Source organism: Canis lupus, chromosome 20 (genome assembly GCF_011100685.1).
Source record: "Canis lupus familiaris isolate Mischka breed German Shepherd chromosome 20, alternate assembly UU_Cfam_GSD_1.0, whole genome shotgun sequence".
Classification (NCBI taxonomy): domain Eukaryota; kingdom Metazoa; phylum Chordata; class Mammalia; order Carnivora; family Canidae; genus Canis; species Canis lupus.
Window position 1 is genome coordinate 33,309,938 of NC_049241.1, and position 25,872 is coordinate 33,335,809.

The 25,872-nt window shown below is 36.6% G+C and overlaps 1 protein-coding gene across 1 annotated transcript in view; it reads left to right on the forward strand.

The window, feature by feature from the left end:
* The window catches only part of DNAH12 (dynein axonemal heavy chain 12), a 202,979-nt gene that overhangs the window by 152,304 nt on the left and 24,803 nt on the right, over positions 1-25,872 (forward strand). The window contains 3 exon segments of the mRNA XM_038566103.1: positions 1,312-1,452; positions 21,001-21,159; positions 21,285-21,429. Coding sequence (XP_038422031.1) covers positions 1,312-1,452; positions 21,001-21,159; positions 21,285-21,429 — 445 coding nt within the window.

A 25,872-nucleotide genomic window follows, 5' to 3' on the forward strand; every position in this document is an offset into this window, starting at 1 on the left:
ACTACAGCAAATCTGGTTACTTCCAGTTTTTAGCTATTATAAATAAAATTGCTATAAACATGCATGTACAGGTATTTGTGTGAACATAAGTTTTCATTTTGGGGATAAATGCCCAGAAGTGCAATTACTAGGTCATGTGGTACTTGCTTGTTTGTTTTTTTAAAAGTTGCTGCCAAACTTTCCCAGAATGGGTGTATCATCTTACATTCCTTTAAGTATTACTGAAAATTTTTTGAACTAAAAAAAAGAAAGTAATACATGATTATTGCAAAATTTTAAACATATAAGAGTATGTTTAAAAGAAGGAAAATATCAGCCAAAATCATACCCAGAATTAACCTTTTGTCCATATATTTTCTGACTTTTCACATATTTTTAAAAAATATATACATATTGATCTAGATTTGATGTTTCTTTGGAACAAAAACATTTCTTTATCTCTTACAGTTCCCTGCCCAACATAAATCTCACACTAATAAGGATTCAATATAGGTATCTTTTAATTAACTGATTGTTTTCAGTCATTTTGGAATGCAATAAGAAGTGTAGGGATCCCTGGGTGGTGCAGCGGTTTGGCGCCTGCCTTTGGCCCAGGGCACGATCCTGGAGACCCGGGATCGAATCCCACGTTGGGCTCCTGGTGCATGGAGCCTGCTTCTCCCTCTGCCTGTGTCTCTGCCTCTCTCTCTCTCTCTCTCTGTGAGACTATCATAAATAAATAAAAATTTAAAAAAAGAAGTGTAGAATTTTGAAAATAGAGACATGGTGTAAACCCTATTTCATTTTCTTATAGAATTATACTGTGTTTCTTTACATAAATTTACCAGGAGTTGCATACACATAAAACTATACAGGGAAGTTCCATGTATTCTTCACTTGGTTTCTCCAGTGGTAACATTTTGCGTTACCATAGTACCATATCAAAGCCGGGAAATTCACAGAGCTTATTCAGATTTCACCAGAGTTTTTTTTTTTTTCTTTTTTAAAGATTTTATTTATTTCTTTGAGAAGGTGGAGAGGGGGAAAGAAACTCAAGCAGACTCCATGGCTGAGCACAGAGCCACTGTGGGGCTCCATCCTACCACCTGAGATCAGGACCTTAGCCAAAACCAAGAGTTGGATGCTTAACCAACTTCATTGCCCAGGCGCCCCCAGATTTCACCAGTTTTATATGCACTCGTGTGTGTGTGTGTGTGTGTGTGTGTGTATTTTCATAATTAACAATGGATACTTACATGTTAATTCATATGGTACTTATTTTTTGTTAGCTTTGTTTGACTCAACATATTTGCTTGTTTTTCAACCTTTCAGTAACAAATCCAAAATTTTGGAAAAGCGCCTACGGTACTTAAATGACCACTTCACATACAACTTATATTGTAATATATGCCGATCACTATTTGAGAAGGACAAGCTGCTGTTTTCTTTTTTGTTATGTGCCAATCTTCTTCTGTAAGTTACTTGCTTTTTTTCTTTTATTTGTTTTAAAAAACTTGGCTGGGAAAACTAGGATGAGGATTTGATAAGGATGGCTTCTCACAAAAGGATGTTTTTGCTCTGCTTAAATCATGATCTTACCTATACATTTCTCTACAGTAGTATTGGTGTTTTGATGTTTATTAGATTTTTAAAATTTGGGTTACACATAAAAGTCCACCAAATATACACATACACTTTAATGGACTCTTAAAAAGCAAAAATCTATGTAACTACCAACTATGTGACTCTTGATCTCGGGGTCATGAGTTCAAGCCCCATGTTAGATGTAGAGGTTACTTAAAAAAAACAAACAAGAAATAGAGCCTTTTCAAATTGGTTTTTTCACTTAATAATATGCACTTAAAGTCTTTCCATGTTCTTTTCATGGCTTGATAGCTCACTTCTTTTTAGTACTAAATATTCCATTCTCTGGATGTACCACAGTTTATTCACCTACTGAAAGACATTCTGGTTGCTTCCAAGTTTTGAACTTTATGAATAAAACTGTTGTAAACATTTGCATATAGGTTTTTGTATGTACATAAGTTTTCAACTCTTTGCTTAAATACTAGAGAGTGTGATTGCTGATCATATGGCAAGAGTATGTTTAGTTTTGTAAAAATCCTGTCTTCTGAAGTAGCTATAACAATTTTGCATTCCACTAGCAAAGAGTAAGAGTTCCTCTTGCTCCACATCCTTGCCAACATTTGGTCTTGTCAGTGTTCTGGGTTTTGACCATTCTAATAGATGTGTAGTGTTACCTGATTTTAATTTGCAATTTGCTAATGACACATGATGTTTAGAATTTTTCCTTTGCTAATTTGCCATCTTTATATTTTCTTCAGTGATGCATCTGTTGGGTCTTTTGGCTACTTTTGAATCAGTTTAATTGTTCATTTTTTTATTGTTGTTTTGGGTGACAGTCTTTCAACAGGCCTTTTACAAATATTTTCTCCCAGTTTGTGGTGTGCCTTCTCATTCTTTTGACAGTGTCTTTGGCAGAGCAGAAATTTTAAATTTTAATGAAGTCCAACTTATCAATTCTTTCATGGCTCATGGTGTTGTATCTAAAAAATCACTGACAAAAAAATAAAAAATAAAAATCCATTGACATACCTAAGATCACCTAGATTTTCTCCTGTGTAATCTAGGAATTTTATGATTTTGCCTTTTACGTTTAGGTTCCTGATCCATTTTGAGTTAATTTTTGTGAAGAGTATCTAGATTCTTTTTTTTTTTTTTTGCATGGGGATATCCAGTTGTTCTAGCACCATTTGTTAAAAAGACTGTTCACTATATGGCCCTTGCTTCTTTGTCAAAGATCGGGTAGCTATATTTATATGGGTGTATTTCTGGACTCTTTATTCTGTATCACTGATCTGTATTTGTTCTTTTGTAGTATTGACTTAGATTTACAGTAAATCTTGTTAGAAGGGTAGTTCAGTCCTTGACTTTGTTCTTAAATATTATGTTGGCTATTCTGGGTCTTTTGAATCTTCATATAAATTGAACTTTATAGAAAATCAGTTTGTTGATATCCACAAAATTCTATTCTATTGACGTATTTGCCTATTTTTTTTTTTTACCAATACATTGTCTTGAAGTCCAGTAATCTCAGTTTTCCAGTTGTATTCTCCTTCAATATGTGTTGAATATGTGTTGTGTTCTCCAAAACAATTGTTGCCTATTCTTGGTCTCTTGACCTTCCATATAAACATTAGAATCAGTCTGTCAATTATACACAAAATAACTTGCTGCAATCTTGAGTGAGATTGCAGTAAATCTATAGATCAGATTGGGAAGAACTGACACCCTGACAATATCGATTGTTCCTCTTCATGAATGTCTCTTCATTTATTTAATTCTTTGAGTTATTTCATCACATTTTTGTAGTTTTTCTCATATAGATCTTGTACATGATTTGTGAGATTTATACCTAAGTATTTCACTTTTTTGGGTGCCAGTGCAAATTGTATCCTGTTTTTAACTTCAAATTCCACTTGTCATTGCTATACAGGAAAGCAACTGACTTTTTGGATGTTGATGTTGCATCCTGCAACCTTGCTATAATTGGTTTCTTAGTTCTAGGATTTTTTTGTCAATTCTTTTATATTTTTAGATTTTCTACATAGACAAATATGTCATTTGCAAACAAAGGCAATTTAATTTTTTTCTTTCTAATCTATATGTTTTTTATTTCTTATTACACTAGCCAGGATTTTTAGTTGACAAGTGGTGAAAAGGGACATTCTTGTTTTGTTCTTGGTCTTAGTGGGAAAGTTTCTACTTTCTCATATTGAAGTATGATGTTGACCATAGGCTTTTTGGGAATGTTCTTTATCAAGTTGAGGATGTTTCCCTCTATACTTGTTTTGCTTAGAATTTTGATCATGAAAGGGTATTGGATTTTGTCAAATGCCTTTTCTGCATCTACTGATAGATGTGCTTTTTCTTCTTTAGTTGCTTGATGTGATAGATAACATTAATTGATTTTTGAATGTTGAAACAGCCTTACACACCTGAGTTAAATATCACTGTTTTAGTGTGTTTATCTTTTTATACATTGTTTGATTCAATTTGCTAATATTTTGTTAAGAATTTTTGTATCCATGTTCTTGAGAGATATTGGTCTGTAGTTTTCTTATACTATCTACTGTCTAGTTTTGGTATTAGGGTAACACTGGATTTGTAGAATAATTAGAGAAGTATTTCTTCTGCTATTTTCTGGAAGAGACTGTAAGGAATTGGTAGAATTTCTTCTTATAAGTTTGGTAGAATTCTCCAAAAACCCATCTTAGTGTGGTGCTTTCTGTTTTGGAAGGCTAATAATTATTGACTCAATTTTTTAATAGATATAGTTATGGACTGCATAGTTGTATCTGCCCCAAATTCATATGTTGATATGCTAACTTCCAGTGTGACTGTATTTAGAGATGAGGCCTCTAAGGAAGTAACCAGGTTAAATAAGGTCATAAAAGTATGTTCTTCATCTGATAGAATTAATGACCTTAAAAAAAGAGAGAGCTAGCAGAGTACTCTCTCTCTCCATATGCACATAGAAGAAAGGTCATGTGACAATACAGTGAGAAGTTGGCCGTCTACAAGCCAGGAAAAGAGGGCTCATCAAAAACCCAAATCAGCCAGAACTTTGATCCAAACTTCTATCTTCCAGAACTCTGAGAAAATAAATTAGCATTATTTATTCAACTGAGCCTATTGTTGTTTTTTTAAAGATTTTATTTGTTTGTTTGTTTGTTTGTTTATTCATGAGAGACACAGAGAGAGAGAGAGAGAGGCAGAGACATAGAGGGAAAAGCTGGCTCCCCATGGGGAGCCCAATGCGGGACTCGATCTTAGGATCCCGGGATCATGACCTGAGCTGAAGGCAGATGCTCAACCACTGAGCCACCCAGGCATCCCTTCCTGTTATATTTTGTTAAGGCAGCATAAGTACAATAACACAAAGTCTATTCAGATTACCTGTTTCCCCTTGTGTAAATTTGGGCAGATTATATCTTCCAATGAATTGATCCATTTCAGCTAGGTTATCAGATCTGAGGACATAGCATTCATAATATTGTTTTTTATCTTTTTAATGTCAAAGGAATTAATAGTGATGGCCCTTCTTTCATTTCTGATATTTGTAATTTGTATATTTATTTCCTTAGTTATCCTGGCTAGAGGTTAATCATTTTATTGATCTTTTCAAAGAACCAGATTTCAGTTTCTTTTTTTTTTGTATATTTTTTATTGGAGTTTGATTTGCCAACATATAGTATAACATACAGTGCTCATTCCGTCAAGTGCCCCTTTCAGTGCCCATCATCCAGTCACCCCATCCCACCACCCACCTCCCCTTCCATTACCCCTTGTTCATTTCCCAGAGTTAGGAGTCTCTCATGTTCTGTCACCCTCTATATTTCCCACTCATTTTCTCTCCTTTCCCCTTTAATCCATTTCACTATTTTTTATATTCCCCAAAAGAATGAAACCATATAATGCTTGTCCTTCTCTGACTGACTTACTTCACTTAGTATAATACCCTCCAGTTCTATCCACATCGAAGCAAATGGTGGGTATTCATCGTTTCTGATGGCTGAGTGACATTCCATTGTATATATAGACCACAGCTTCTTTATCCATTCATCTTCCAATGGACATCAAGGCTCCTTCCACAGTTTGGCTATTGTGGACATTGCTGCTATAAACATTGGGGTGCAGGTGTCCTGCCATTTCTCTGCATCTGTATCTTTGGGTAAATCCCCAGCAGTGCAATTGCTGGGTTGTAGAGTAGCTCTATTTTTAACTCTTTGAGGCACCTGCACACGGTTTTCCAAGAGTGGCTGTACCAGTTCACATTCCCACCCACAGTGCAAGAGTGTTCCCCTTTCTCCACATCCTCTCCAACATTTGTGGTTTCCTGCCTTGTTAATTTTCACCATTCTCACTGGTGTGAGGTGGTATCTCATTGTGGGTTTGATTTGTATTTCCCTGATGGCAAGTGATGCAGAGCATTTTCTCATGGGCTTTTTGGCCATGTGTATGTCTTCTTTGGTGAAATTTCTGTTCATGTCTTTTGCCCATTTCATGATTGGACTGTTTATTTCTTTGCTGTTGAGTTTAATAAGTTCTTTATAGATCTTGGAAACTAGCCCTTTATCTGATATGTCATTTGCAAATATCTTCTCCCATTCTGTAGGCTGTCTTTGAGTTTTGTTGACTGTTTCTTTTGCTGTGCAGAAGCTTTTTATGTTGATCAAGTCCCAATAGTTCATTTTTGCTTTTGTTTCTCTTGCCTTCATAGATGTTTCTTGCAAGAAGTTACTATGGCCAAGTTCAAAAAGGGTGTTGCCTGTGTTCTTCTCTAGGATTTTCATGGATTCTTGTCTCACATTTAGACCTTTCATCCGTTTTGAGTTTATCTTTGTGCGTGGTGTAAGAGAATGGTCTAGTTTCTTTCTTCTGCATGTGGATGTCCAATTTTCCCAGCACCATTTATTGAAGAGACTGTCCTTTTTCCTGCCTTGTCGAATATTAGTTGACCATAGAGTTGAGGGCCCATTTCTGGGTTCTCTATTCTGTTCCATTGATCTATGTGTCTGTTTTTGTGCCAGTACCACACTGTATTGATGCTCATAGCTTTGTAGTACAACTTGAAATCTGGTATTGTGATGCCCCCAGATATGGTTTTCTTTTTCAATATTCCCCTGGCTATTCGGGGTCTTTTCTGATTCCATACAAATCTTAATATTATTTGTTCCAACTCTCTGAAGAAAGTCCATGGCATTTTGATAGGGATTGCATTAAATGTGTAAATTGCCCTGGGTAGCATTGACATTTTCACAATATTAATTCTTCTAATCCATGAGCATAGAATATTTTTCCATCTCTTTGTGTCTTCCTCAGTTTCTTTCAGAAGTGTTCTGTAGTTTTTAGGGTTTAGATCCTTTACCTCTTTGGTTAGGTTTATTCCTAGGTATCTTATGCTTTTGGGTGCAATTGTAAATGGGATTGATTTCTTAATTTTTCTTTCTTCAGTCTCATTGTTAGTGTGTAGAAATGCCACTGATTTCTGTGCATTGATTTTATATCCTGATACATTGCTGGATTGCTGTATGAGTTCTAGCAATCTTGGGATGGAGTCTTTTGGGTTTTCTACGTACAGTATCACGTCATCTGCAAAGAGGGAGAGTTTGACTTCTTTACCAATTTGAATGCCTTTTATTTCTTTTTGTTGTCTGATTGCTGAGGCTAGGACTTCTAGTACTATTTTGAATAGCAGTGGTGATAGTAGACATCCCTGTCATGTTTCTGATCTTAGAGGAAAAGCTTTCAGTGTTTCTCCATTGAGAATGATATTTGCTGTGGGCTTTTCATAGATGGCTTTTAAGATGCTGAGGAATATTCCCTCTATCCCTATACTCTGAAGAGTTTTGATCAGGAATGGATGCTGTATTTTGTCAAATGATTTCTCTGCATCTATTGAGAAGATCATATGGTTCTTGTTTTTTCTCTTGTTGATATGATCTATCACAATGATTGTTTTATGAGTGTTGAACCAACCTTGCATACTGGGGATAAATCCCACTTGGTCATTGTGAATAATCTCAATGTACTGTTGGATCCTATTAGATAGTATCTTGTTGAGAATTTTTGCATCTGTGTTCATCAGAGATATTGGTCTATAATTCTCCTTTTTGGTGGAGTCTTTGTCTGGTTTTGGAATTAAGGTAATGCTGGCCTCATAAAATGAGTTTGGAAGTATTCCATCGCTTTCTATCTTTTAAAACAGCTTTAATAGAATAGGTATTATTTCTTCTTTAGATGTTTGATAGAATTCCCCTGGGAAGCCATCTGGCCCTGGACTTTTTTTTTTTTTTTTTTAGATTTTATTTATTTATTTACTCATAGAGACACTGAGAGAGAGTCAGAGACACACGCAGAGGGAGAAACAGGCTCCATGCAGGGAGCCTGACATGAGACTCGATCCTGGGTCTCTGGGATCATGACCCAGACCGAAGGCAGTGCTAAACCACTGAGCCACCTGGGCTGCCCTGGCCCTGGACTTTTGTGTCGTGGGAGTTTTTTGAGGACTGCTTCAATTTCCTCCCTGGTTATTGGCCTGTTCAAGTTTTCTATTTCTTCCTGTTCCCATTTTGGTATTTTGTGGTTTTCCAGAAATGCGCCCATTTCTTCTAGATTGCCTAATTTATTGGCATATAGCTGCTCATAATATGTTTTTAAAATCGTTTGTATTTCCTTGGTGTTGGTTGTGATCGTTCCTTTTTCACTCATGATTTTATTAATTTGGGTCTTTTACCTTTCTTTTTAATAAAGCTGGCTAATGTTTTGTCTATCTTATTAATTATTTCAAAGAACCAACTCCTCGTTTTGTTGATCTGTTCTACAGTTCTTCTGGTCTCTATTTCATTGAATTCTGCTCGAATCTTTATTAACTCTCTTCTTCTGCTTGGTGTAGGTTTATGTGCTGTTTTTTCTCCAGTTCCTTTAGGTGCGAGGTTAGCTTCTGTATTTGAGTTTTTTCCAATTTTTTGAGGGATCTTGTATTGTGATGTATTTCCCTCTTAGGACTGCTTTTGCTGTATGCCAAAGATTTTGAAAGGTTGTATCTTCATGTTCTTTAGTTTCCATGAATCATTTTAATTCTTCTCTAATTTCCTGATTGACCCTTTCATCTTTTAGTAGGATGCTCTTTAACCTCCACATGTTTGAGTTTCTTCCAAATTTCTTCTTGTGATTGGGTTCAAGTTTCAAAGCATTATGGTCTGAAAATATGCAGGGGACGATCCCAATCTTTTGGTATCAGTTGTGATTTGTGACTCGGGATGTGGTCTATTCTGGAGAAATTTCCATGTGCACTTGAGAAAAATGTGTATTCGGTTGCACTCGGATGCAAAGTTCTGTATAAATCTGTGAAATCCATCTGGTCCAGTGTATCATTTAAAGCTCTTGTTTCTTTGGTGATGTGTGCTTAGAAGATATGTCATTTGCAGAAAGTGCCGTGTTGAAGTCTCCTATTATTAGTGTATTATTATCTAAGTATGTCTTTACTTTTGTTATTAATTGATATACTTGGCAGCTCCCACACTAGGGTTATAAATATTCATAATTGTTAGGTCTTCTTGTTGGAGAGTCCCTTTAAATATGATATAGCATCCCTCTTCATCTCTTACTACAGTCTGGGATAAACTTTAACTTATCTAATATGAGGATTGCTACCCCAGCTTTCTTTTTAGGACCATTTGAATGGTAAATGGTTCTCCAACTTTTCATTTTCAGGTTGTAGGTGTCCTTAGGTCTAAAATGAGTCTCTTGTAGACAGCAAATAGATGGGTTTTGCTTTTTTATCCAGTCTGAAACCCTGGGTCTTTTGATGGGCTCATTAAGCCCATTCATGTTCAGAGTTACTGTTGAAAGATATGAATTTAGTGTCATCGTAATACCTATTTAGTCCCTGTTTTTGTGGATTATTTCTTTGGGCTTCCTCTTTCTTTTATAGGTTCCCCCTTAATATTTCTTGCAGAGCTGGTTTGGTGGTCACATATTCTTTCTGTTTCTGCCTATCTTGGAAGCTCTTTATCTCTCCTATTCTGAATGAGAGCCTTGCTGGATATAGTATTCTTGGCTGCATGTTCTTCTCATTTAGTACCCTGAATATATCCTGCCAGCCCTGTCTGGCCTGCCAGGTCTCTGTGGAAAGATCTGCTGTTAATCTATTCTTTTTCTCCATTAAAGTTAGGGAAATCTTGTCTCTTGTTGCTTTAAGGATTTTCCCTATCTTTGGAATTTGCAAGTTTCACTATTAAATGTCAAGGTATTGAACGGTTTTTATTGATTTTGGGAGGGACCTCTCTATCTCCTGGATCTGAATGCCTGTTTCCCTCACCAAATTAGGGAAGTTCTCAGCTATGATTTGTTCAAATATGCTTTCTGGCCCTCTGGCCCTCTCTGGAACCCCAATAATAGGTAGATTTTTTTTTCTTCTGAGGCTTTTATTTCCCTTAACCTTTCCCCATGGTCTTTTAATTGTTTTTCTCTTTTTTCCTCAGCTTCCTTCCTTGCCATCAACTTGTCTTCCATGTCACTCACTCTTTCTTCTACCTCTTTAACCCTCATCATTAGGGCCTCCAGTTTGGATTACATCTCATTTAATTGATTTTTAATTTTGGCCTGATTAGATCTAAATTCTGCAGTCATGAAGTCTCTTGATTCCTTTATGCTTTTTTTCCAGAGCTACCAGTAGCTTTCTAATTGTGCTTCTGAATTGGCTTTCTATCATTGAATTGTAATCCAAATTCTGTAACTCTGTGGCAGAGAGTAGATTCTTTCTTTTGCAGTGAGTTCTTCTTTCGAGTCATTTTGCTCAGTGCAGATTGGCTGTATGAGTGGGCTGAGTCAAGAATATCAACCGTGACCTAAGCAAATTACACCCTAGATGATTCTGATGAGGTCAGAGGCCAGAAATTGAAAACAAAGATCAGAACAAAATAAAACAAAAGGACCACTAAAATGAAAAACAAAGTTTAAAAAAAGTAGTAAAAAAATAAAAGGCCAAGAATCCCAAAGAAGAAGAGAAAAAGAAAAGCGGGGGGGGGGGGGGGGGGGGGGGCTGGGAGATGGTGGTGGTGATGAAATTGTAGTGGATGGTGATGAAGTTGTAGTAGAAGGAGAATGTAGTCTGAGGGGTTCTAGAGGGTGATCCTCTTGGTTTTGAGTATATTAAGTTTTGTATGTTAGAAGATGCTCAGTCCCAGATTTATATAAACCAGAAATACTTGTAGAAAGCCCTAACATTGACCACAAAAACATAGAGGGGTGCAGAATGGGAATGAGGAATCTCACAGAACGAACCAGCACGGTGTATCACTTGATTCTGGGTGCATACTGGTCATTTTTAGAAGGTATTAACTTCCACCATTGTAGAACAAAATGAGGCAAACAAAAAACACAAAACATACAAACAAAAAACATATCTTGTATATCTCCCAAAATTGAGTATGTTGTAGGGTATCTAGAAGTGGAAAATATATCTAGACCTGTAATTGTAGAAGTATGAAAGTCAAAAATAAAGAATCTTAAAAATGAAGAGGTGGTAAAATATTGTAGTTAAGGTGGGAAAAGAGAAAAAAATGGAAATTTACAGTCTGGTATAAAAATGGGTTGTACTGGAAAAAGGAAGAAAAAACAATAGGAGGGGTACCCTCTAGTTCTATGTACTGTAAATCCCTCGACTTCCCCTGGAGCTTCCCAGCACTGCTCCGTCAAGAACTTGCTCTTCCCCTGTCCTTCCAGCTGGTCTTCTGGGGGAGGGAGGGCCTGCTGTGATGATTCTCAGGTGTGTGAGCCTGGGGGAGCTGCGCAGCCCCCTGCCAGGTGCACGGCTCAGTGGGAGCTGTTTATCCTGTGAGGCCCCTGTTCCCTGGCGGCCCGCCTCTCCCAGGCACAGGGTGACACCAGGAGGAACAACCACACTGGCGGCAGGCAGGCCTCCAGTCCTGGAGTCAGCTCCCCCAGTAACTACCTCAGTCTCCCAATCCGCACTGGCCTGGATGCTCCGGGGGCGGGGGGCGATGACCTGCACAGCCCGCAGGGCGCCCAGCGGCAGGAGCATCCTCGCTGTCCTGTGCGCTCCCGGCCTCTGCCTGTCCCGGGGGGAGCGCAGGATCCTGGGCTGTGTCCCCCGGTGCCCTGGGCTCCGGGGCCTCTGCTGCTGGAATCACACTCCCGGGCCAGCGGCTCCCTAAGGCAGCAGGGCGCAGCCCCCTCCGCGCGGAGCCCCCACCTGAGCTGCTCCCCAGGCCCCGCCCGGCGCTCCAGCCCTTTACCGCGCTGGGCCCGCGGGGTGGGCGCGCTCCCCGGGGCGCACCTCCTCTACTGGGGACCCCGGGAGACTGGAGGCCCCGCTGCCCCTCCTGCGCTTCGGCCCGGCTTCCCTGCTGAGCGCCTTTCCGTGGGGAAGAATCCGGTGCGGATTTTTAAAGTTCCTGCTTCTCCGGGGTGGGGCTTTCCTGTCCCCAGGCTCTCCACCCGGCTTTAGCCTGGCTCCCCTCCATCCCCCCGCCACTTGATTCTTTTTTATACCTGCATGGAGCCTGCTTCTCCTTCTGCCTGTGTCTCTGCTTCTCTCTCTCCCTCTCTGTCTCTCATGAATAAATAAATAAAATCTTTTTAAAAATTCCACATGAGTGAGATCATATAATTGTTTTTCTCTGATTGACTTATTTTGCTTAGCATAATACCCTCTAGTTCCATCCACGTTCATTGCAAATGGCAAATTTTCGTTTTTTTCATGGCTGAGTAGTATTCTAAAATTTTTTTTTTTTTTTTTGTAGACAACATATAGTTAGATCTTATTTTTGCATCCACTCTGACAGGCTATGTCTTTTCATTGATGTAATGAAACCATTTACATTTAAATTGATTATTGATGTAGATGGATTAATATCTACCATATGTGTTATCGTTTTCTATTCATTGCCATTGTTGTTTTGTGTTTCTCATTTTTGTGTGTGTGTTTCTCATTCTTTACAAGTTAAAATCGGTATGTAACATTATATAAGTTTTAGATGTATATTATAATTCAACATCTGCATTCATTGCCAAGTGATTATTTCCAAAAATCTCGTTACCATCCATCACCATACATTTGACCCCCTTCCCCCATACAAAAAACTCCCTTCCCTCTGATAATCACCAATCTATTCTTTGTATCTCTGAGTTTGTTTCGTTTTGCTTATTTGTTTATTTTTATATTCCACATATGAGTGAAATTGTACTGTTTTTTATGTTTCTCCTTCTGACTTATTTTACTTAATATAATACCCTCAAGTTCCATCCATGTTGTCACAAATGACAAGATATCATTCCTTATATGTCTGAGACTGACATTTAGGTTGTTTCCATATCTTGGCTATTGTAAATAATCCCCCCATAAACATTGAGGTGCATGTATCATTTCAAATGAGTGTTTTCATATTTTTCAGATAAATACCAAAAGTGAAATAGCTGGGTTGTATTGTATTCTATTCTTAACTTTTTGAGGAATCTCTATACTATTTTCCATAGTGCCCACCAATTTATATTCCACCAATAGGGTGCAGGAGTTCCCTTTTTTCCACATCCTCTTAAATACTTTTTTGTCTTTTTTATTATGGCCATTCTAACTAGTGTGAGGTGATATCTTATTGTGGTTTTGATTTGCATTTTGCATTCCCCTAATTGAGATTTTAAAAAAGATTTTATCTGTTTATTTTAGAGAGAGAAAGAGAGAGAGCATGAGCAGGGGAGGGGCAGAGGGAGAGAAAGAAAAAATCTCAAGCAGACCCCACACTGAGTGCAGAACCTGATGCAGGACTTGATCCCAGGACCCTGAGATCATAACCTGTGCCAAAATCAAGAGTTAGATGTCTAACCAACTGAGACACACAGGCACCCCTAATAAGTGATGCTGGACATTGTTTCACGTGCCTGTTGGCCATCTGTACTTCTTTGGAAAAATGTCCACTCAAATCCTAGGCCCATTTTTAAATCAAGTTGTTTGCTTCTTGTTAAATTGTGTGAATTCTTTGTATATTTTGGGTGTTAACTCCTTGTCAGATATTTGATTTATTATAAATATCATCTTCCATTCACTGAGTTGTCTTTTCATTTTGATGATGGTTTCTTTCACTTTACAGAAACTTTCTAGTTTTATATAGTCCCATTTGTTTATTTTTGTTTTTGTTTCCCTTGCCTTTGGAGTCATAGCCACAAAAATAGGGCTAAGATTGATGTCGAAGCTTACAACCTATGTTTTCTTCTAGGAATTTTATGGTATCAGGTATTACATTAAAGTCTTTAATCCATTTTTAATTAATTTCTGTGAAATAGTAGTATAAGATAGTGGTCTAGTTTCATTCTTTTGCATGTGGCTGTCCAGTTTTCCCAGCACCATTTATTGAAGAAACTGTCCTTTCTCCATTGTGTGTTCTTCCCCCTTTGTCATACATTAATTGTCTGTATATACTGTGTGGGGGTATATTTATTTCTGAGCTCTGTATATACATTTCTGGGCTCTCAGTTCTATTCTATTGATTTATGGGTCTGTCCTTAATGCCACTACTACACTATTTTGATTACTATAGTTCTGTAATATAGTTTGAGGTCAGGAAGCAGGATAACTTCAGCTTTGTTGTCCTTTCTCACGATAACTTTGGCTATTCAGGATCTTTTGTGATTCTATACAAATTTTTAAATTAGTTTTTATAGTTCTGTGAAAAATATTGTTGGAATTTTTATTGGAATTATATCTGTTGCTTGCTTTGGGTGGTATGAACATGTTAATGATATGGTTTTTCCAATCCATGAGCACAGAGTATTTTTCTATTTATTTGTGTCTTCAGTTTCTTGCATCAGTATCTTACAGTTTTTAGTGGACAGGTCTTTCACCTCCTTGATTAAATCTATTCCTAGGTATTTTATTCTTTTGATGTAATTGTAAATGAGATTGTTTTCTTAAATTCCCTGATAGTTCTTTATTAGTGTGTAGACATGCCACTGATTTCTTTAGAATGATATCATTCATATTCTACAATTCTGTATTTATTAGGTCTAACAGTTTTTTTTTTTTTTTAGTTCCAACAAAACCTTTAGAATTTTCTATAGAAAGTATTTGCAAATAGTGACAGTTTTACTTCTCTCTTTCCATTTTGAATGCCTTTTGTTTCTCTTTCTTGTCTAATTTCTGTTGCTGGAACTTCCAGTGTTATGTTGAATAAAAGTGTGGAGAGTGGGCATCCTGTCTTATTTCTGATCTTAAAGGAAAAGCTTTTGAGTTTTTACCATTGAGTATATTAGCCGTGGGTTTATCATATATAGACATTATTATATTAAGGTATGTTCCCTCTCTATGCACTTAATTGAGAGTTTTTTTCATAAATGGATGTTGAATTTTGTTAGATGATTTTTTTCTGCATCTATTGAGATGATCATGATTTTTATCCTTAATTTTGTTAATGTGGTGTATCACCTTGATTGATTTGTGGATGTTGAATCATCCTTGGATCTCTAGAATAAATCCCACTTGATCATAGTGTATGATTCTTTTAATGTATTGTTGGATTTGGTTTGCTATGTTTGTTATTTTTGCCTCTATGTTCATTAAAGATATTGGCCTGTAATTTTCTTTTTTGTGTGGTATTCTTGTCTGATTTTGGTATTAAAGTAATGCCACTCTCATAAAATACGTTTGAAAGTGTTTTCTCCTCTTCAGTTTTTTTGAAGGAAGAGTGTGAGAAGGACAGATACTGTCTTTGAATGTTTGGTAGAGTTCACCAGCGAAGCTGTCTGGGCCTGGGCTTTTGTTTGTTAAGAGTTTTTTTATTACTGATTCTATCTCTTTGCTAGCAATTGGTCTATTCAAATTTTCTATTTCTTCGTGATTTGTCTTGGAAGATTGTATATTTTTGAGAATTTATCCATTTCTTCTAGGTTGTCCAATTCATTGGCATATAATTATTTATAGTGTAATTGTAACGTTAGTTGTAACTTCTTTTGCATTTCTGATTTTATTTATTTGAGCCCTCTTCTTTTCTTGGCTAATCTAGCTAAAGGTTTGTCAATTTTGTTTATATTTTCAAAGAACTACCTCTTAGTTTCACTGATCTTTTTTGTTTACATTTTTTGGTCTCAGGTTGACTTATTTTCACTCTGATCTTTGTTATTTTTTTTCCTTCTACTAACTTTGGGCTTCATTTATTCTTCTTCTAGTTCTTTTAGGTTTAAACTTAGATTGTTTTTTGAGGTAGGCTCATATTGCTGTGATATTCCCTCTTAGAACCACTTTTACTGCACCCCATAGATTTTCATATGTCATATTCCTGTTTTCATTTGTCTCTATCTATATTAATTTCTTCGATTTCCTTAATGATCCATTGGTTGCTTAGTAGCCTGTTGCTTAATCTCCACATTTTTGTGGTTTTTCCAGTCTTTTTTTTGTTGTTGTTGTTATTGATTTCTTGTTTTATTACCATTGTAGGCAGAGAAGATGCTTAATGTAATCTCAGTCTTGGGGCACCTGGGTGGCTCAGTTGGTTGAGTGTCCGACTCTTGGTTTCAGTTTAGGTTATGATCTTAGGGTTGTGAGATTGAGCCCCACATCAAGCTCCATGCTCAGTGGGGAGTCTGCTTGAGATTCTCCCTCTCCCTACCCCTACTCTTTCATGCTCTTTCTCTCTCTCTCTAAAATAAATAAATAAATATTTTTAAAAAGTAGGGACACCTGGGTGGCTCAGTGGTTGAGCGTCTGCCTTTGGCACCGAGTCCCACATCGGGCTCCCTGCATGGAGTCTGCTTTTCCCTCTGCCTATGTCTCTGTCTCTCTCTGTCTTTCATGAATGAATAAATAAAATCTTTTTTTAAATCTTTAAAAAATATATAAATATATAAAAATATATAATACAATCATATATTATATATAGCTATATACTAAATATATATAATAAATATATAAAATATATATATTTATATAATCTCAATATTCTTGAATTTATTGAGACTTGTTTTGTGGCCTAACATGTAATCTATCCTAGAGAATGTTCCATGTGCATTTGAAAAGAATGCGTATTCTGCCTTTGGCTGGGATTTTAAATATATGGCTACTAAGTCTATTTGGTCTAATGTGTCATTTAAGGTCAGTGTTTCCTTATGCTTTTCTGCCTGACTGCTTTATCCATTGATGTAAGTGGGGGTGTTAAAGTACCCTATTATTATTATATCGCTATCAGTTTCTACCTTTAGGAGAATAATATTTGCTTTCTATATTTGGTGCTCCTATACACTGGGTATAGATAGATAGATAGATAGATAGATAGATAGATAGATAGATAGATAGATAAATGTTGAATCTTCTTGCTGGATTGATTCCTCTATCATTCTGTAATTCCCTTCTTGGTCTTTTATTACAGTCTTCATTTTAAAGTCTGTTTTGTCTGATATGAGTATAGCTACATCAGCTTTCTTTTCATTTGTTTGCATGGACTGTCTTTTCCTGTCCCTTCACTTTCAATCTGTGTTTATCTTTACTTTTTTTTTTATTCAATTTGCCAACATATAGTATAACACCCAGTGCTCATCACATCTTGTGCGCTCCCCAATGTCCATCACCCAGTTACCCAATCCCCCCACCCACCTCTCCTTCAGTAACCCTCAGTTTGTTTCCCAGAGTTACGAGTCTCTCATGATTTGTCTCCCTCTCTGATTTTTCCCCATTCAGTTTTCCCTCCTTCCCTTATGGTCCCTTGAGCTATTTCTTATATTCCACATATAGGTAAAACCATATGATAATTGTCTTTCTCCAATTGACTTATTTCACCCAGCATAATACCCTCTGGTTTCATCCACATCCATGTAAATGGTAGGTATTCATCCTTTCTAATGGCCGAGTAATATTCCATTGTGTGTGTGTGTGTGTATGTGTGTGTACATACAAACAACATCTTTATCTGTTCATCTGTTGAAGGACATCTCAGCTGCTCCCACAGTTTGGCTTTTGTGGACATTGCTGCTATGAATATTGGGGTATAGGTGTCCTGTTGTTTCACTACCTCTACCTCTGTATCTTTGGGGTAAATACCCAGTAGTGCAATTGCTGGGTTGTAGGGTAACTCTATTTTTAACTTCTCAAGGAATCTCCTTATCTGTATCTTTACTCCTAAACTGAGTCTCTTGTAGACAGCATAAAGATGAGTCTTTTTTTTTTAATCCACTTAGCCATTATGTCTTTTGATTGGAAAGTTTATTTACATTTAAAGTAATTAATGATAAGCATGTACTTATTGCCACTTTGTAATTGTTTTCTGCCTGTTGTCTTTGTTCCTTTCTGCCCTTTTCTCACTTCTCTTGTGGTATAATGGCTTTCTTTGGTTTTATGTTTAAGTTCCTTTCTCATTTTCTTTGTGGTATTTTTTTTTTCTTTGTGGTTACTGTGAGGTTCATATATAGCATCCTGTGTTTATAATAATTTAAGATGAGGGATCCCTGGGTGGCGCAGCGGTTTGGCGCCTGCCTTTGGCTCAGGGCGCAATCCTGGAGACCCGGGATCGAATCCCACGTCGGGCTCCCAGTGCATGGAGCCTGCTTCTCTCTCTGCCTGTGTCTCTGCCTCTCTCTCTCTCTCTGTGTGACTATCATAAGTAAAAAAAATAAAAATAAAAATAAATAATTTAAGATGAGAGCAGCCTAAATTTGAACACATTCCACAACTGTATTTTTACTACCCCCTTGTTTTATATTTTTGATGTCACATTTTACAAATTTTTATTTTATGCATCTTTTAATTATTGTAGTTTTAATTTTATTACTTTTGTCTTTTAACCAACATACTTGCTCTATAAGTGATCAAATCTACTCCCTTTACTCTTTACCTTTTCCAGTGAGATTTTTACTTTTGTATGTTTTTTGCTATTAATTAATGCCATCTATTTTCAGCTCATAAAAGTCTCTTTAAAATTTCTTGTAAAGCCGGTTTACTGGTGATAAACTTTAGTTTTTGTTTATCTGGAAAACTGCCCTTTTTTCAGCTTTATTAGGTAATTGGCGTATTATGTAATTTGCCGATGGTAAGAATACAGTTAGGTGATTTTTATACAATTGTGCAACTATCACCAAAATCCAATTTTAGAGCATTTCCATAATCTCAAAGTTTCCTTGTGCTTCCTTGGTCAACTCCTATTCCTACTCCCAGCCCCAGCAACCACTGTTCTACTTTCCGCCTCCATACTTATCCTTTCTAGAAATTTTATGAATGAGACACTTTAAGGCTTATAATGCGGTCTATCTCTGCAAATGTTCTATATGCCATTGAAAAGAATGTGTATTTTGCTGTTCTTGAATGGAATATTCCATAAATGCCCAGTAGGTCAAGCTTGTCCATACCCTATATCCTTATTGATTTTCTGTGTACTTGTTCAATTGATTTTTGAGAGAGATTTGAAATCTCTCAGCTATGGAGATTGCTCCTGACAGTTCTATCAATATGTGTTTGTGTTTTGATGCTCTGTTATTAGATGTGTAAATGTTTAGGACTGTTATGACCTCTTAATTAATTGACTTGACCTTTTTTATTTTAAACCCTGCTCTATCCTTTGCTCTGAAATCTATTTTTTATGATGCTATTATGGACCCTGGCTTTCTTTTGAATAGTGTTAACATGGTATATATTTTTCCATACTTTTATTTGTGTCTTTAAGCTGTATTTCTGAAGACAACATGTAGTTAGGTCTTGTTTGTTTTATCCAATCTGATAATCGCTACCTTTAATGAAATTGTTTAGACCATTTACAGTCAATGAGAATATAGAGTTATGTTTAAATCTACCATCTTACAACTTGCTTTCTGCTTTGCACGTCTGTTTATTGTTCCATTTCCTCATTTTCTTTGAATTGAGTGTGTATTATTCCATTCTATCTCCTTTGTTGACTTACTAGCTATAATTTTTTGTTTTATTCTTTTAGTGATTTACTTGGATTGTAGTATATCTTTTATCATATCACAGTCTATCTTCAGGTAAAATTATATTCTTTTATATATATATAGTGTAAGAACTTATAACCATATACTACCATTTCTCTCCTTCTAGCTTCTGTTTTGTCATACATTTCACTTGTACATGTTATAAATCACACAGCACATTGTTTTTTTTCTCTAAATAGTAATCTTTTAAAAAGACTTAAATAATAAGAAAAAAGTCTTATATGTTTACCTATATAGTTACCATTTCTGGTACTCTTTATTCTTTTGTGCTGATTCTGGCGCTCTATGCTTTTGTGTTGATTCAAATTTCCATCTACCTGAAATTTCCTTCAATATCTCTTATACTGTATATCTACTGGTAATGAATAATTTCAGTTTCTCTACATCTGGAAAGAAATCAGTGAATCAGGAATTTTAACATTCCTATCCTCTTGTTGTATTATCTCTATCATTTGTACATATTTATTGACTGAATTTTTTTTTCTTCTGGTTATGGATGTTGTGAATTTTACATGGATAAATGCTGGGGTTATTTTTATTCCTTTAAAGAACATTAGATGGAGTGCCTGGGTGGCTCAGTGGGTTAAGTGTGTATCTTCAGTTCAGGTGATTCTGGGATTGAGCCCCACATCAGGCTCCCTGCTGGTGGGGAGCCTGCTTCTCCCTCTGCCTCTGACCCTCTCTCTGCTCATGCTCTCTCTCGCATTCTCAAAGAAATAAATAAACTCTTTAAAAAATATAAAGAGCGTTAGACTTTACTTCTGCAGGTACTTAAATTACTGGAATAGTTTGATGTTTTCAAGGCTTGTTTTTAAGCTTTCTTTTGGTAGCTTTAGAATATACTTTTTTCTGAAGCTAGGTTAGCTTTGCTACTAAGGCATGATCCCTCTGATATTGCTCCTGAATTCCTCCGATGTTCAACAAAAATTCAACTGTAGTTGGCAAGAACTAGTCGTGTGAGCTCTGATAGCTGCTCAATTTACAGCTCCCTCGATATTCTTTGCCTTGTCTCCTATAGTTTTACCCTTTTCCTATATGCCTTAGCATTAAGTATTAGATATTAAGTATCCATATAGAGGACCGATACACAGATTTCTGGTCCTCTTTTCTATGCATCTCCCTCCTCCCTCCTACTCTGCCCACAAATTCTGCCTCCTCAGACTTCCTTCATTCTGACCTCTGTTTATTCAACTCAGCAATACTATCAAGTTCTGATTTTGATCATCCCTCTGTTTTGTAGTCTGGAAAGTGCCTCCAGGTGGATAGCTGAGGCAATCATAGGGATCACCTTACTTGTCTCCCTTCTTACACTGGCTATTGTATAATTTCCAAAAACAGTCGTTTCATTCACTTTATCTAGTTTTCCAGTTGTTTATGGCAGTAGGATAATAATTCAGTTCTGATTATTTTATCAAGGCTATAGAAGCAGAAATTTACTTCATTCAGTTTTAAAATCAGCAATTTACAGCAATCTTTATTTTGGTTTTACAGGGCAAAGAAAGAGATTGAATACCAGGAACTGATGTTTCTTTTAACTGGAGGAGTAAGTCTTAAGAGTGCTGAAAAAAATCCTGATCCAACTTGGCTACAGGATAAAAGCTGGGAGGAAATTTGTCGTGCAAGTGAATTTCCTGCCTTCAAAGAACTCAGGTAATTGTTTAAACTTGATGACAACATTGTATAAGGATAGGTAAATTTTAAGCTCCTTGTTCAACAATTTCTTTTTAAATTATATTCCAATGAAATAATAACTAGTAAGCTTTTTTTTCCATTAGAGAGCATTTTTGTGAACATATAACCGAATGGCGGGAAATTTATGACAGTAAAGAGCCACACAATGCTAAATTTCCAGTACCAATGGATGAAAAACTAAATGAACTACAGAAAATAATAATTCTTCGGTGCTTAAGACCTGATAAGGTAAAAGACAAATGTATCCTATTTTGAAATGCAGCTAATTGGCCATTTAAGAATAAGTCCCGGGAATTAAAGGCACAACATAAGAAATACAGTCAGTGATATTGTAAAGGTGACGTAATGGGACAGATGGTAGCTACACTTGTGGTGAACACTGCGTAATATATAAACTTACTAAATATAAGTTGTACCCCTGAAGCTAATGTAACATTGTGTGTCAACTCTACCCAAATTTTTAAAAAACTTACTGTTTCAGGTTTAGGTTATTGCTATTTGGTTCTTTGACCCTCATTGTAGGTGCTCAAAGCAGGGGGTTCATTTTGCTCCTTGGATTTGTAGGTTTATAGTTTTCCTGAGCTTGGGAAAAATTTTGGCCATTAGTTCTTCAAATACTTTTTTAAAAAGATTTTATTTATTTATTTATTTGAGAGGAGGGGGGAGGGGCAGTGGGAGAGGGAGAGAATCTCAAGGCAACTCCATGCTGAGCATGGAATCTGAGGCAGGGCTCTATCTCACGACCCTGACGTCATGACCTGAGCCAGAACCAACAGTCAGAGGCTTAATCAACAGAGCCACACAGGTGCCCCTTCTTCAAATATTTTTTGCCACTCCACCCTATAATTCCAATTAAATATACATTAGACTGCTTGGTATTATACATTAGATAAGTGCTCTGTTATTTATTTTTAAATCTTTTTGTATCACTGTGCTTCAGTTTATATAGTTTCTATTGCTATCTTTAAGTCTACTGATTTCTTCTTTTGTAGTCTCTAATCTGCTATTATTCCTATCCAATTAATCTATTTGTTTCAGGGGCTCCTGGATAGCTCAGTCAGTTAGGAGTCTGACTCTTGGTTTTGGCACAGGGCATGGTCTCAGGGTCGTGGGATCAAGCCCCACATTGGACTCCTCACTCAGTGGGGAGTATGCTTGAGATTCTTCCTCTCCCTCTGTCCTTCCCTCTGCTTACACCTACAGGCTCTTTATCTCTCTCTGTCTCTCAAATAAATAAAACTTAAAATTTTTTTTGTTTCAGCTATTATATATTTCATTATTAGTTCATTTAGTTCTTTTTTACATATTATATTTATCTTTCATTCTGTTCATTTTTTAAATACTTGAACATGGTTATAACAACTGTTTTATTTTTTAAAATTTAATTTTATTTATTTATTCACAAGAGACACACACACACACAGAGGGAGAGAAAGAGAGAGAGAGAGAGAGAGAGAGGCAGAGACACAGGCAGAAGGAGAAGCAGGCTCCATGCAGGGAGCCTGACATGGGACTTGATCCTGGGTCTCTAGGATCAGGCCCTGGGCTGAAGGCAGCGCTTAACCGCTGAACCACCCGGGCTGCTCATAACAACTGTTTTAAACCTTGACTGCTGATTTCATCATTTCTGGATTTTTTCTATTGAATGATTTTATTCTTGGTTATACATTATATTTTCTTCTTGGCCTGCCCAATAATGTTTGTTTGGTTACCAGACATTGTTGATAATTTGGATTTTGTTATCTTCTTTTAAAGATTGTTGAATTTTATCCTGCAAGGTCAAGGGTCAACAAACAATACTTACAGGACAAATCCAGCCCATGACTTGCTTTTGTCCAGCCATGAGCATATTCATGATGTTTACATTTTAAAGAATTGTTTTAAAAAAGAATAAAAAGAATATGCAGCAGAAATTGTATATGGCCCACAATGCCTAAAGTTTTTACTATCTAGCTCTCTGTAGAAAAAAGGTTACCAATCCCTTTGGCTACATAGTTAAATTACTTAAATTCAGATTGTTCCTTTCAAAGATTATTTTAAGATTTGTTAGCACACATGCAGAATAGCCTTTACTCAATGGATAGTTTAGCTCCACTTCTAAAGTGTGACTTTTCTGGGGACTTTACCAACTGCCACATGTGATCACCAAGGGCTCTCCACTGTGGCTATTAGGAACTTGAATAATTCGCAGCCTTGCATGAACTCTGGTAGCTCTGTAGATCCTCAAGTTCAAAGCTCCCCAGTCATTCTTTTTTTAGCCTATGCATGCACACCATAGTATTTAGCAAAGATTCAAGAGTACTGTTATGTCAGTTTCTGCATTCTTTTTTTCTTTTTTCTGGGTAGTTTCTTTCTAATTTGCAACTTCTAGTGATCTCTCTCCTTGGACTCTGATTCCTATCTTACCAACTCAGCAACATTGTGTTGCTCTGCTTTCAATCACTTTTCCTGTTCCCCAGGCTGGAATGTACCTCCCAGGAGAAAGCTAAAGGGATAATAGATCTCACCTTGTGTGTTTCCTCTTTCACAGAGATCAAAGGCCTGTACCACTTATTGTCTGAATTGCCCAGTATCTGAAAATGGTTGTTTTTAAAATTTTGTACATTTTTAGTTGTTTATTTGAAAGTGTAAATCTGGGCCCTATTAGCAGAAGGGGCCATATCGGCTGGAAGTAAAAGATGGTAGAGAATCTTGTACATGTCACAATGTTATTAGTTTAAACATGCAAAAAATATCTTTCTTTTTTTTTCTTCCAAGCTTTTATTTAAATTACAATTAGTTAATATACAGTGCAATATTATTTCCAGGTATAGAATTTAGTGATTCATCACTTACATACTATACCCAGTGCTCATCACAAGTGCCCTCCTTAATACCCATCACCTATTTAACCCACCCACCTCCCCTCCAGTAAGCCTCAATTTGTTCTCTATAGTTAGGAGTGGGTTTCCTGGTTTGCTGCTCTTCTTCCCACCCCCATGTTCATCTATTTTGTTTCTTAAATTCCACATATGAATGAGATCATATGGTATTTGTCTTTCTCTGTCTGATTTATTACCCTTAGCATGATACTTTCCAGGACCATCCATGTCATTGCAAATGACAAGATCTCTTTCTTTTAATGGCTGAGTAATATTCCATTGTATATAAATAACACATCTTTATACATTCATTGGATGATGAACATTTGGGCTTTTTCCATAATTTGGAATTTTTTTTCCCATTATTTTCCATAATTTGGCTATTGTTGATAATGTTGCCATAAACATTGGGGTGCATATATCTCTTCAAGTCAGTATTTTTATGTTCTTTGGATAAATAGGTTATAGTGCAATTGTAGGGTAGATATATTTTTAACTTCTCAAGGAAACTCCATACTGTTTTCCAGAATGAACTTATAAAACTCAAAACCCCAAAAAACAAATAATAATTTTTTAAAATGAAGATATGAATAGACATTTTTCCAAAGAATACATACAGATGACCAACAGACACAAAAATCTTCCTATAGGTGAAATAAACAGGCTAATACTGGTTTTTCACACATTCAAGAAAGGTGATTATGGTGTTACAAAATAAAAGGTTTTAAACAGAAAACCAAAAACTATATTCAAATGTGTAGTTTAAACTTTGAGAAAGTCACCTCACCCCTCTGAGCTCCATGTATAAAATGAAGGTGGTAAAAGTAATTGCAGTGGTCCCTTCTCCTTGCTTTCCTTTTTTTCTTTTTCTTTTTCTTTTTTTTTACATTTTATGTTTTTCATAAAGCTTCACAAGGAGGATTATCTAATGCTTCACTTAGCCTCTGAGTAGATTCTAAAAGAGGCTTACCTTAATTATTAGACTCCTGAGTATTTCTTATTTTAACTCTCAAGGACTGTTGTGCATTGTTAAAACTTACCTCATTCGTTCCTACCTGATAGTTGGGTATATATATGTGTGTGTGTCTCTTTCACTAGACAGTAAATCCCTTTAAAGGGTAAACAATGCTGTATTCATTATTTTTATCACCAATAGCCTCCCTTGTTTATTGTAAACTTAGGAATGGTTAGCTCTGCATCTGGGAAACACTTGCCTAATTTGCACTCCACAGAATGGCTCTCTGATGGCCAATGGAGATGTTGTTTCAATGCCAAGTATGGGGTTATTGCCTAGTCTGCCATGCTTGGGGGCCTGTGCTTAAGCATTACAGTGCTCACCACACTAGAATATGAGATAATTGTCTGCTTGTTTGTTAGCATCTCCCACTACACTCTGAGCTTCTGGAGGTCAGAACCCATGTCTTACTTTGCTCAGTATTTCCAGGACTTAAAACAGTGTCTGAAAGGTAGTAGGACATCTCAGTAAATGTCTGTGAATTGAGTTGGATTGAATCAAATTGAATCAAACTAAGTTCAGCTAAAGCCTGTTTGTCAGGAATTTTCCAGAGAAACAGAACCGATAGGATAGGTAAGACAGAGAGATTTATAGGAATTGGCTCATGTGATTACAGAGGCTGGCGAATCCAAAATCTGAGGCTGAGGACCCAGGGAAGAGTCCATATTGCAGCTCAAGTCCAAAGGCAGTGTACTGGCTGAATTCCCCCTTCCTCAGTAAAAGTCCATCTTTTTTCCTCTTAAGGCCTTCAACTGATGGAATGAGGCCCACTCACATTATGGGGAGTAATGCACT